At 33.7% G+C, this 13,181-nt stretch overlaps 1 protein-coding gene across 2 annotated transcripts in view; it reads left to right on the forward strand.

Moving 5' to 3' along the window:
- Positions 1–13,181, forward strand: part of Pdk1 (Phosphoinositide-dependent kinase 1) — a 355,658-nt gene that overhangs the window by 240,784 nt on the left and 101,693 nt on the right. For both annotated transcript variants that reach the window (XM_090398374.1, XM_090398375.1), the window contains one exon: positions 3,794–3,970. In XM_090398374.1, coding sequence (XP_090254500.1) covers positions 3,794–3,970 — 177 coding nt within the window. The remainder of the gene's footprint in view (positions 1–3,793; positions 3,971–13,181) is intronic.

The raw sequence follows: 13,181 nt of genomic DNA on the forward strand, positions 1-13,181 counted from the left end.
CTTATATCTTCATTTCTCATAGAATTCCACCATTGATGTCATCTACACACTCTCAGAATTCTCATGTAAGTGGCATTCTTTGATCTACTGTTTTATTTTTAATCCAACTCTGAAATTCCAAAGTTAACCCTAGTTTAAACGCATTCCTATGTATGTTTTCAGAGCAGTCAGACCACATTTGATTACCACATTGGAATAACTACCCTCTCATCTCTGCTGATCACTGTTATACTGCCTGCCTGGCATTTCTCCAGCCATTCAATTCCACCTTATTTTCTTTGAATTACATCATGAGTCATAACAAATAAATCACGTTCCCGAGACATGCGCACTGTCTCGTACAATACTAATTTTTGTATGAATTACAACAATCAGTTATAACCTAGTCTGTTACCTTCATATAGCTTACTAATTTTGTATTCCCTGAAGATGCCGATAGAAAAATTGGCGAAACATATAGGACGATAAATTAAAAGCAACTTGACTAACATTATAAAAAAAAGTGTAATAGTTTATATACATAATAGTCAAGAAAAAAATACCACACAATGAACAGGATCAACGAGATCACCAAACAAAAGGTACACAATATTAACTACAACAATCATATCAACTACAAACCGTCTCTACCAAATAACCAAGTGATAATTAACCTATCTAAACACGTTTTAACAAAATCTGAGATCTCAATTCTCAAAAAAGGATTCAGTTTTGCCTTAAAACCCACTGCCATTCCTAAAATAGAGTTCATCTGCAACTTAGAAAAAACCTTCTCATTGCTACCACTCCCAATAGCCAAAGACTTACATTTAAAAAGCAGCATAATCCTTTCAGCTCCGTCAAGATCTCCTAACACCAACTCTAACCAAATGGAAAGAAGAACGCTTCTCAAATTAAAGAATAACAAAGACATAATCATACTTAAAGCCGACAAAGACAATAATACAGTTATATTAAATACTAAAGATTATGACGAAAAAATTAAAAATCTATTATCTGACATGTCTGTCTATGAAGTTCTCAGTACGGATCTTACCATAAAAAATCATAATGTCACCAATGAACTATTGCGTGGAATGACTAACTGACCTATAGAAGTAATAAGAAAGCTAAAATCAATGCACCCGCTAACTCCAAGATTGTATGGCGTTCCTAAAATTCATGAAGAAGGTATACCATTACATCCAGCAGTTGATGGAATCTATTCTCCTACTTACCAACTGTCCAAGTACCTTACAAAGATTTTACAACAACACATTCACGTCTCGGATACTTATATTAAAAACTCACAACATTATATTGATAAATTAAAAAACATCCCTATCTATGAAGATGATATACTAGCAAGCCTGGACAATTACATCTCTGTTTACAAACATTCCAGTGGTTGCAGTCATCAACATCTTAGACAACTTGTTCCCAAGAAACATCACTACTTTGTTCAATCACTGTTTAACTTCTAACTATTTTATTTGGCAAAAAACTGTCTACGAACAACTCACCGGATTAGCCATGGGTAGCCCCCTCTCTCCTCCTTGTACTCACCTATTCATGGAAGATCTAGAGGATAAAATCTTATCCCAGATCATTCCAAAACCAAAAATTTGGTACAGATATGTTGATGATATCTTTCTTATTTGGGATCATACGAAAGAAGAACTAATGGATTACCTCAACCAAATCAATAGTTTCCACCATACCATCAAATTCACATTAGAAATTGAAAAAGATGGAAAACTGCCATTTCTAGACATCCTAGTAAAGAAACAAACCAATATAGTATCAACCTATCTGCGTATAGAAAACCTACAAATACTGGACGTTACCTCCATTTCAACTCGTCTCATCATATATCTCAGAAACTTAGCATTATCCATATGCTCAAGAAAAGAGCTATACAGTACATAACAGACCAAGATGACCTAAAAACGGAATTAACTATGATATCCAGAGTGCTATCTTTAAATGGTTATCCAAAAAGACTCTACAACAAGATTCCCTTGACTGATATACCACATAGACAATGTGATGACGTCCAATACATCAGTACTATTACTATTCCGTTTGTCAGCAGCATTTCCAAAAAATTGGCTAACCTTCTAAAACCACATAATATCAGAGTAGCATTCAAGCCAGTCAGCACTATTCAGAAATTTTTAAGATCACCAAAAGACCCTCATCCTTTCTACAAGTACTCTGGAGTATATAATAAAACTTGCTCATGTGGTATTAGTTATGTAGGTCAGACCTCTGGAAGCTTCGAAACGAGAAAGAAAGAACACATAGGGTATGTCAGAAACAACAAATAAGACATTTCAGACCTTTCTTGCCACTTTGCCTCTACCAACCATCACATTGAGTGGGATAAGAGCCTTATGCCCTATATAGAAGATAACTACCATTCAAGAACCTTCAAGGAAGCAGCTACAGTCGCCCGCACAACTGAAAACCTAAACAAGAATCAAGGTCTAACCTTACCAGAAATTTGGAAAGCTTTAGTTAGATCATTAAACATCAAAGAAATGAACTTTCGTGACAATTACATCATGAGTCATAACAAATAAATCACGTTCCCCCGAGACACATGCATTGTCTCGCACAATACTAATTTTTGTATGAATTAGAACCATCAGTTATAACCTAGTCTGTTACCTTCATATAGCTTACTAATTTTGTATTCCCTGAAGATGCCGATAGAAAAATTGGCGAAACATGTAGGACGATAAATTAAAAGCAACTTGACTAACATTATAAAAAAAGTGTAATAGTTTATATACATAATAGTCGAGAAAAAAATACCACACAGATTGATTTTTTTTGGAAACGATTTAGGGAAAATTCTTTTTACCTGTATTCTTAGGAAAATGACTCCCCCTCCTCATGAAGAGAACTTGTTTTGATAATGTTTTCCAGAGCTTAATGTACATTACCATTCTGCAGCTGATTGTTATGTACATGAAGTAAAACCATGTGGATAACAATGCAGATCTATTGGAAATCAGAGAGCTATTTATTGAAAATAGTAACACACCATTAGTATGGAATGAACAAGCAGATTTTAAATGAGGCAGAATATAAAATAATACAGGTGTCAGTTAATAGATAAAAGCACCTCAATATAAAGAGTTAATATCAAGTAATTATTTCATTTTGATATTTGCTTGACACCCTTTTCTACAGTTTATTATTGAATCGTTAACAGATATCCTAAAAGGCAGAATTCAAAGTACAACTATTCAGTTAACAGATATATGCTTCATTTCAGTGTGTTTGTTCATTCTATACCAATGCTGTTTTCTGTACATCTCATGCAATGCGATTTTCATCAGATTGTGTGAGACCATCATCTTGTTTGTGAAAGTAGGCATTAAGTGATAGAAAAGAAAATAAAAATCCCTGTTGTTCTTTGGAGGAAATTCCTGTATTATAGTAATGCTTAGTCTGTCGGTGCCCTGATGTGCTCAAGATTGTGACCTTTTTTAGGTGAGATAAAAAATAAAAGTAAATTTTAAAAAATAATCTTGACTTTAGGTTTAATAACATTGTGTCTCATGAAATTTTACTGAAAATATAGAAAGTTGCTTTTTTTATTATTATCAAATTATAAATATCAGTACTAGTCTTAGCTCTTTATAGTCTGTAATCATTGATAATTGCATACTGTAGATAAAGTTATGTTTGTGATTTAACTGGAATAAAAACTGTTATATAGAAAAAAACTTAGCAACTTTAATTATTTATGATAACTATTAGAAGAATGAATTTGAAATGAATGTAATATGTATTTAATTAGGTATTAAATCCACTTGAAAGGCTAGGAGCGTCAGATAAGGCTGGTTATCCATCCATAAAAAAACATGATTTTTTTATTGGTGTTCCTTGGGAAACGTTAGATGAATGTACACCACCAAGAATATTACCTTATTTACCTGGAACCTCAAGCAATGAAGAATTGCGCAGTCAATATCAGGTAAGCAAGCAGAGAGAGAGAGAGATAATAATAAATAGTGGTCTTCCATAAAGTTCATAGCTTCTGGCTTTGTTGGGGAATTACATATAACTTCTCCAAAATTGTGTATAATTGCTGTCCTAATCTCTGGTATTAGTTAGTACTGCAGCTGTTCTGTATGCATGGAATTGTTATTAAAAACCTATTTACTTTGAAGAAAGTAAAATCATTCAGTATAGTTCATTATAATAAAATTATGGAGACAATTACTATGTTTGAGTGATAACTTCAGTTTAATAAAAACCAAGATAATTTTTTATTAAATTAAAGTTATTACTGTAGCATGGTAGTTGTCTCCATAATTTTAGTATAATGAAAACTAATCACCTTATAACTATGAAAGAAAGAAAGAATTTAGCATATTTAATAAGCAATATATGAAATTTTCTTTTTAATTTTGACTTTCCTTCTCATGATATGTAACTGTCCTTGTTTTCCTCTAGCAGTCCTCAGTGTAAAATAATGAGTATAAAAGTATCTCCACTGGTCCATGTGATTGTGGAAAATTGCACTGTTTGGTAGTATGGTGTGAGTTTGGCCAAGTAAACAATTCATGTGGTCACAACTAAAAGTAAGCATATCGTTACTGCATGTCAGTATCATGATGTCTGAGAATCAGGAACGACATGAATTCATTAATTGATGTTTAAAAATCATTAAGCTTAATGTTGGACAACAACAGACAGCTGTACAAATTTAATCAGAATTGAAACTAAAACTCATGAATTGTTGATAATAGTATTTGATTTGGTGGCATTATGTTCTCTTCAGGGGTTTAGTGGAGTGGCTTTTTTGACCATCTAAGGCTTGAAAAACTTTTTATAAAGTCTTTTAGGAGGATTTTCATCCCACAAAGCTGACTGGAAAGCAGGCACGGTGAATCGGACAGTGAAACTTATTTGCGTCTATGGTCAGACAAATTCTACTAAGGAAGGAATATGAAAATTTTTCAACACATTAGAGAAATCAGTTAACATAATTTACTGTCTATAAGGACAGAAGAATAACAGTAACAATATGATACTGTTTATGTTGCTGCTAGTCATGAAAGATTTTAATAGCTTATCACAACACAGCAGGTAAAAAAATTAAATATTTTCATTTAATATTTCAAGGATCACACAAACAAACAAAGCAAAATTGAATAATGAATATGAAATTTCAAATAAGTATTCAAATATTTTTAGTATACCGTCTGGGTTTGGTGTAGTCAAATGTGGCCAACTGCTGTTTAGGAATGATCTATTTGAGCCTTGTTAGTTTGTTATAAGGAGTGTTTGTATTGGGGATGGGTGGGTAATCTTTTTTTTTCCCCAATTATATTCATTATTAGAATGACTATTTAAGATGTAATCCTTTTTGAAGTATGATGCCATTTGAATAAATGGCTCATACTAGCTTGTGTACTGGTGTTTTTATTAAGTCATTCTTTTGTACAGGATGGTGGCATGAGGTAATATTCAGAAATCTGTCAGTATATATAGTTTTTCTGCAACTGATATGTAAAAATTGTAAGCATCAGATGTTTTCAATTCCAACTGTATAATTTATTTTAGCATTTAGGCTCTTAAATGTGATAAAAACTTATTTAACATGCTGCAGCTGTTTGGCAAAATAATGAACATGCCATTCCACATAGTCTAACCATGGGAGAGTGTAGCAATGCAAATGTCTCTGTTTAAAAAAGTTGGCAAGTGGCTGAGAGAGTAGAGATCCCATAGTCATACCTTTGAGGTGGAAGTAATTTTTTGTGCTACACAAATTAACCTGATTGCATTACAAATAGAAAAAGTGCAATAATGCTAGTAGGAACATTTTTTAAACTCAACTTGATGGAATATTCATAAACAGAGAGATAACATCAAAACTTGTTAGTAGTTTGGAATTTAGTTCTAATTTTTCACTAACAGGTTTGAAATGGATTTTTCCCTAGATTATACACAGGGCTATATATGTTATCAACTGTGGCCTGGAGCAGTGTATTATTGTTATGGATTTTTATTAGGCCATATATGCATGGAGCATGTGGATGATGTTGAATGTAAATTTTTGTTTTATTTCAGGTTACCAAGTTGTCAGTTTAAAAATTTAGTGATTTTGGTTTTGTGATACAGTGGAATTTCTATCATTTATTAATGTATACGCTCTTAAAAGGTTTAGCACGTTTCTGATATAATCTGAAATATTCATTACAGTAGCATTCCACTTATCAGTTCTTGTAGTGATATTTTTTATTTCTGAGATACTTTAATGCATGATATATTTCAGCCATACAATTACTTCTGAGAGTGTTCTACAGAACACTCCTAATTTAGATAAATTTGGATGTAGAACAATTGTTAATATGTTAAAACAACCAACTTTCTTGAACCAACAAAAACAGGAAAGGAGAAGAAAACACAACTTTCACTACACTTAGAGGGCATAGTCAAAATATTTGAATAATTTTTTCTTTTTTTTTTTTTTTTTTGGAATTTCATGTTCTTAGTCAATTTTGCTTTGTTTGCCTTTGATATCATGTCTTTTGGATTAAAACATTCATTTTTTTTACCTTTGCGAAAGGCCATTAAAATATCATACTGATATCTCTTACCAAATTTTAATAGCCTGGGTTATATCAGTCATAATCCCACCCAGACCAAAGTTATAGCAGTATCTATATTTATTTTCAGCATTGTTTAAATGTTGATGTTACTTGTAAGAAATGAATAGAACAGTTATAGAATTTTATGGAACCATAAAATTCTATGGTTCCAAAAAACCTCCAAAATCTTTGGAAAAATCTCATGCTCTTGATGTGACAGTACTGGAATATTCATTCCTCGTTTTATATATAAGCACATGAGAGTGAGTTACATTTTGTCTGATATCACAAAATAAGCAGCCCAATCATACATCAGATGAATAGTATGGTAGCCCAAACACAACACATGGTATATAAACAGAATCATTCCTGTTTTTTTATAATTATAATAGATAAATTATATTTTTGTTTTATTAGCATATGGAGGCAGATAACCTCACATCAAATTTGCTTAGTGTCCCAAAACACAGTAGTACATGGGATACTAAGGCAGTGATATATATATATATATATATATATAATCCACACATGAGAGTTTACAAGTCCAATAGTAGATTAGTGCTGTATATTCTGAGAACTCTAGCATTCAACACCAAACATATACTTCTTGATTAGTGACAATTTTAAGTAGAGTGATATAGACACATTTCAAGGTGAATTGGACAGTGAAACTTATTTGTGTCTGGGCAGACAAATTCTACTAAGGAAGGAATATGAAAATTTTTCAACTCATTAGAGAAATCAGTTAACATAAATAATAAGAGATGAAAAAGTTGGAAACAAAAAAAGAAATTGAAAGCTTTCAACTAAACTTCTTGATTTGCAGAAATTTGAATAAAGTAATATGAATTAAACTTGCCAGGAAATTATATTCTTATTTAATTTTTTTTTATCCAAGTGTAAGCAAACAAAGTTTCTGCATGAAATATCTTCACAACTAGGCTGCTTGTCAGAAGCAATAATTCATGCACAAACTTTGTTTGTTCTTGAATGAAGAACTAAACAAGAATATAATTTATTGGTAAGTTTGATTTATATTATAACCAAGTGAAAAAAACTTTATACAAGTAGATTGATAATTTTAAGTGGATTGAAATTTTAAATATATCACATTTCAAAATGAGGAATTAGATAGTGAAACTTTACAATTCCCAATTTTGAAATGTGATCTAATTAAAATTTTGAATCCTTTTGAAATTAACTGACTTAAACAAGAAGAAAAAGCTAGTGCATGCTGTTAGAGATTTGGGCAATAGTGATCAGTGAAAGGATCAGCAGAATAGAAATTAATCATAGATATCATCATCGTCATCATCATCATCAAATTCCTGCCATGTACACTCAAGGGGTGTCCAGGATATGATAGTACTACATGAAAAAAATTACATTATTACTAACTTCCTATCTACAATTTTCCTCCAAATAAGTCTGTTACTTATCAAGACTCCAACATTATCAGATCTTATATTTCTATCGTCTAAGGCACTTTGTACCATATCAATCCACCTATATCTTGGTCTTCCTCTGGGTCGTTTTCCTGCCAACCTGGCAGAGAACACTTGTTTTGCTAATCTTTCTTCACCCATTCTGTTTAAGTGACCATACCACTGAGATTAGCTCTGCTAACGCATTATTGGATACTGACAATGTCAAGTTCTTTCCTAATATCCTCGTTTTTAATATGATGTTGCCATTGATACCATCTGTTTACGCCTCTACTCTTTCTCAGGACTCTCATATTTGCGGTCTCTAGTCTTTGGTCAAGTGTTTTACTTCTGACCCAGCTCTCAGATCCATAAGTTAAAACTGGTTTGAACACTGTCTTGTATACAGCTAATTTAGTGTTCTGACAAATTTCTCTCTTATTCCATATGAATTTATTCAATTGACTTCCCACCATACCAGATTTGCTGATTCTCTTGTCTATTTCCATATTTAATTTACCATCTTCACTAAAAATCATGTCTAAGTAGCTGAAATGTATTACTTGTTAGACAGGTTCTCCATTCACAACACAGTTGATATTTTCAATGAGTCTGCCTATTTTCATTGTCTTTGTCTTTTTATTGCTGACCTTCATACCATATCTATTACAACAGTTATTCAATTTAGTCAGAGAATCTTGCAGACTTGTAGCGGATTTATTTAGAAGTATAACGTCATCCGCATAAAGCAAAGAGCTGACATTAAAATCTCCAATTTTGATATCATGTTTAATACCACTTTACTTCATAATGTGATCCATATAGATAATGAATAACAGAGGGGATAATGTACATCCTTGTCTCATCTCACACCAGATTTAACATTAAACCATCTTCCTGTACTTCCTTCAATTCTAACTGCTGACTTGCAACTCAAATAAAGACTACGTTTTGCTTGATATAATGCCCTACTGACACCATATAACTGTAGTGTATTGAATAGCTTCTCTCTTGGCATCGTGTCATATGCCTTTTCCAAATCGACAAAACTTAAATAGAGATCGTTGTTATATTCCCAAGCTTTCTCAACTATTTGTCGTAAAGTGAAGATCTGATCCTGACAGCCTCTATTTGGCCTGAATCCAGCTTGTTCTTCACCCAGCTTTTCTTCCACAATTCTTCTCAACCATTTCTGAAGTATACTTGCATAGATCTTGCCAGTAACATTCAGTAGGGAAATACCTCTGTAATTCTCAAATTCAGTTTTATTTCCCTTTTTATATATACGTACTATTAGAGCTCTAATCCAATCATCGGGAATTCGTCCCTCTGTCCAGGCTTTCTGAACTATGCAGTGCAGCCACTGTAAGACTTTTATACCACCATACTTCATCATTTCTGGTCAAATATCATCTACTCATGCTGCCTTTCCACATTTTAAGCCTTTGATGGCTTTTTTTTTACTTCAGGAATGGATATGTATTCCTGACTGCATGCATGGTCAGTGTTTTTTTACCACAGTGCTGTTATCACTGCTTGTTGTTTCATTTAGCTTTTTTTTTTTTTTTTTTTTTTAAGTAATTACGGCTGGTTTAAGGGTCAAAGCTGTATAACTGAGAGGAGACCTCCACATAGCCTTTAAAGGAATGCAGAGAAACGACCAGGGCTTCTGACCTAATGTCCAATCCTCACCTTCTCGTGGTGCACCCTGTTGGGTATCTACTTGGATACTGAACGAACGAGGATGGGCTGGCAATTTGGGATTTAGCTGACCAAATTGTATTCTTATAGGTTAAACCAAAATAAAAAATGATGGTAAAACAGGACAAAATTTCATGCCGGCTAGGGCGTCGCCCAGTTAAACAAGGCCCCCGTTGTTTTCGCCATGGAACCAGGGCAAACAGCAAAAAGTCAGCTACTGGAACAAATCTGAAAACACACTTCAACTCAAAATCACCAGAGTTAAAGATCGGTACTAGCAATATAAGAAGCCTGAATGGCGAAGAAATGGAGCTAGTTTAGGAATTAGATAAATACCAGATCGACATAATAGGGGTGACTGAAACAAAAAAGACAAAAACTGGTGAGATCTTTCTGAGCAATAAATACAAAATTTTATATTCAGGCAATGACAATCAAGGAAAAGAAAGAGTAGCCATAGTATTCAACACAAAATACGAGGCTAATCTTCTTGAATGGCAGGTAGTATCAAGTAGAGTGATGTGGGCAAATATAAGAATGGGGAACTGGACAATGAGACTTATTTGTGCCTATGGTCCCACAGAAGGTTCTACTAAGGTAGAAGTGGAGGAATTTTTTGAAGCTTTAGAAAAAGCAACTGACACAATGAAAATGGAAGAGTTGGTCCTTGTTGGGGATCTAAATAGCAGAATAGGAAATGATTGTGAGACATACAAAAATATTTTGGGAAAATTTGGAGAAAAGAGCAAAGCTAATAATAATGGCAAATATCTGTTGGATTTCTGCTCAGGACATGGACTGGTTATTACTAACACCATGTTCCAACATAAAAATGTGCACAAATTCACATGGAGAGAAGAGGCAAGGAATAAGAAAAGTCTCATTGACTATGTTATTGTTGATTGTGATGTTTTCTCTCTGGTGCAGGACATCAGAGTGTACAGAGGATTTGAAATTGGAAGTGATCACTATTTAGTCTTGAGCAGGATAAAATTGAATTTAATATTGAAAAGAATAACATGTAAGAAAGTTTTAAAGCGAATAAAAGTTGAATAGCTCTCAGATGTGAACTGTAGACTAAAATACCCAATGATTATTGTAGCAAAAATTAAAGAGTTTGAGAACAGGAATCAAATGTTGGAGATTCGGTATCAAGCCTTGAAGAAAGCCCTGATTAATTCAGCTAGAGAGGCATGTGGTGAAGTTGTCTCTAAGGATAGAAAAATTAGAACTCCATGATGGACATACGAAGTTAAAGAGGCAGTGAAGGAAAAGAAGAAAGCATATCTAAAGTTCCTGGCAAATAAGACAGCTTGTGCTCTTAGAGAATATAGAGAGAAATGCAAGAATGCTAAACACTGTGTAAAACTAGCTAAATAAAAGTCATGGGAGGACTTTGGCAAGAACATAGAAAATAAATATCAAGAGGTGACAAAATATTCTGGATGTTATTGAAGAAGCTCAGAAATGGAGGAAAGAGTGCTGTAAAAGGACGTTAGAGATGATAAAGGTGACATGAAAATGGGAGAAAAAGATATCCTTGAAGTATATAGTAATTAGTTTGAAAAACTGCTAAATGAAATAAGCAGTGATGATAGAACAGTGGTAAAAAACACTGACCAGGCATGCAGTCAGGATTACATATTCATATTTGAAGTAGAATAATACATCAAAGGCTTGAAATGTGGAAAGGCAGCAGGAGTAGATGATATTCGACCAGGAATGCTGAAGTATGGTGGTATAAAAGTCTTAAAGTGGCTGCACTGCATAGTTCAGAAAGCCTAAACAGAGGGACGAATTCCCGATGATTGGTGTAGAGCTCTCATAGTACCCATATATAGAAAGGAAAATAAAACTGAATGTGAGAATTACAGAGGTATTTCCCTACTGAGTGTTCCTGGCAAGATCTATGCAAGTATACTTGAGAAACAGTTGAGAAGAATTGTGGAAGAAAAGCTGGGTGAAGAACAAGCTGGATTCAGGCCAAATAGAGGCTGTCAGGATCAGATCTTCACTTTACGACAAATAGTCAAGAAAGTATGGGAATATAACAAAGATCTCTATTTAAGTTTTGTCGATTTGGAAAATGCATATGACAAGGTGCCAAGAGAGAAGCTATTCAATACGCTACAGTTATATGGTGTCAATGGGGCATTACATCAAGCAATACATAGTCTTTATTTGAGTTGCGAGTCAGCAGTTAGAATTGAAGGAAGTACAGGAAGATGGTTTAATGTTAAATCTGGTGTGAAACAAGGATGTACATTATCCCCTCTGTTATTCATTATCTATATGGACCACATTATGAAGGAAAGTGGTATTAAACATGATATCAAAATTGGAGATGTTAATGTCAGCTCTTTGCTTTATGCGGTTGATGTTATACTTCTAAATAAATCTGCTACAAGTCTGCAAGATTCTCTGATTAAATTGAATAGCTGTTGTAATAGATATGGTATGAAGGTCAGCAATAAAAAGACAAAGACTATGAAAATAGGCAGAATCATTGAAAATGTCAACTGTGTTGTGAATGGAGAACCTGTGGAACAAGTAAAACATAAACATTTCAGCTACTTAGGAACGATTTTTAGTGAAGATGGTAAATTAACTATGGAAATAGACAACTGAATCAGCAAGGCTGGTATGGTGGGAAGTCAGCTGAATAAATTCATATGGAATAAGAGAGAAATTAGTCGGAACACTAATTTAGCTGTATACAAGACAGTGTTCAAACCAGTTTTAACTTATGGATCTGAGAGCTCGGTCAGAAGTAAAACACTTGACCAAAGACTAGAGACCGACATTTGAGAGTCCTGAGAAAGATTATAGGCTTGAACAGATGACATCAATGGCAATGTCATATTATAAACGAGGATATTAGGAAAGAACTGGACATTGTGAGCATCCAGGAATAGGTTAGCAGAGCTAATCTCAGGTGGTATGGTCGAAGAAAGATTAGTAAAACAAGTGTTCTCTGCCAGGTTGGCAGCAAAATGACCCAGAGGAAGACAAAAGATATAGGTGGATTGATACGGTACAAAGTGCCTTAGACGATAGAAATATAAAATCTGATAATGTTGGGGTCTTGACAAGTAACAGACTGATTTGGAGGAAAATTGTAGATAGGAAGTTAGTAATGATGTAATTTTTTTTTCATGTACTGCTGTCATATCCTGTACACCCCTTGATGGTACATGGCAGGAATTTGATGATGATGTTGATTTTGAAAGTAATTACTCCATACTTCAAGCATATCTTTTTCGTCTGCTTTCATGTCACCTTTATCATCTCTAACTCCTTTTGCAGCACTGTTTCCTCCATTCCTGAGCTTTTTCAACAACCTCCAGAATATTTTGCCACCTTCTTGATATTTATTTTCTATGTTCTTGCCAAAGTCCTCCCATGACTTTTGTTTAGCTAGTTTTACACAGTGTTTAGCATTCTTGCGTTTGTCTCTGTATTC

Source organism: Typopeltis vanoorti, chromosome 9, assembly GCF_054136105.1.
Source record: "Typopeltis vanoorti isolate ZY-2024b chromosome 9, IOZ_Tvanoo_1.0, whole genome shotgun sequence".
In the NCBI taxonomy this organism is placed as follows: domain Eukaryota; kingdom Metazoa; phylum Arthropoda; class Arachnida; order Uropygi; family Thelyphonidae; genus Typopeltis; species Typopeltis vanoorti.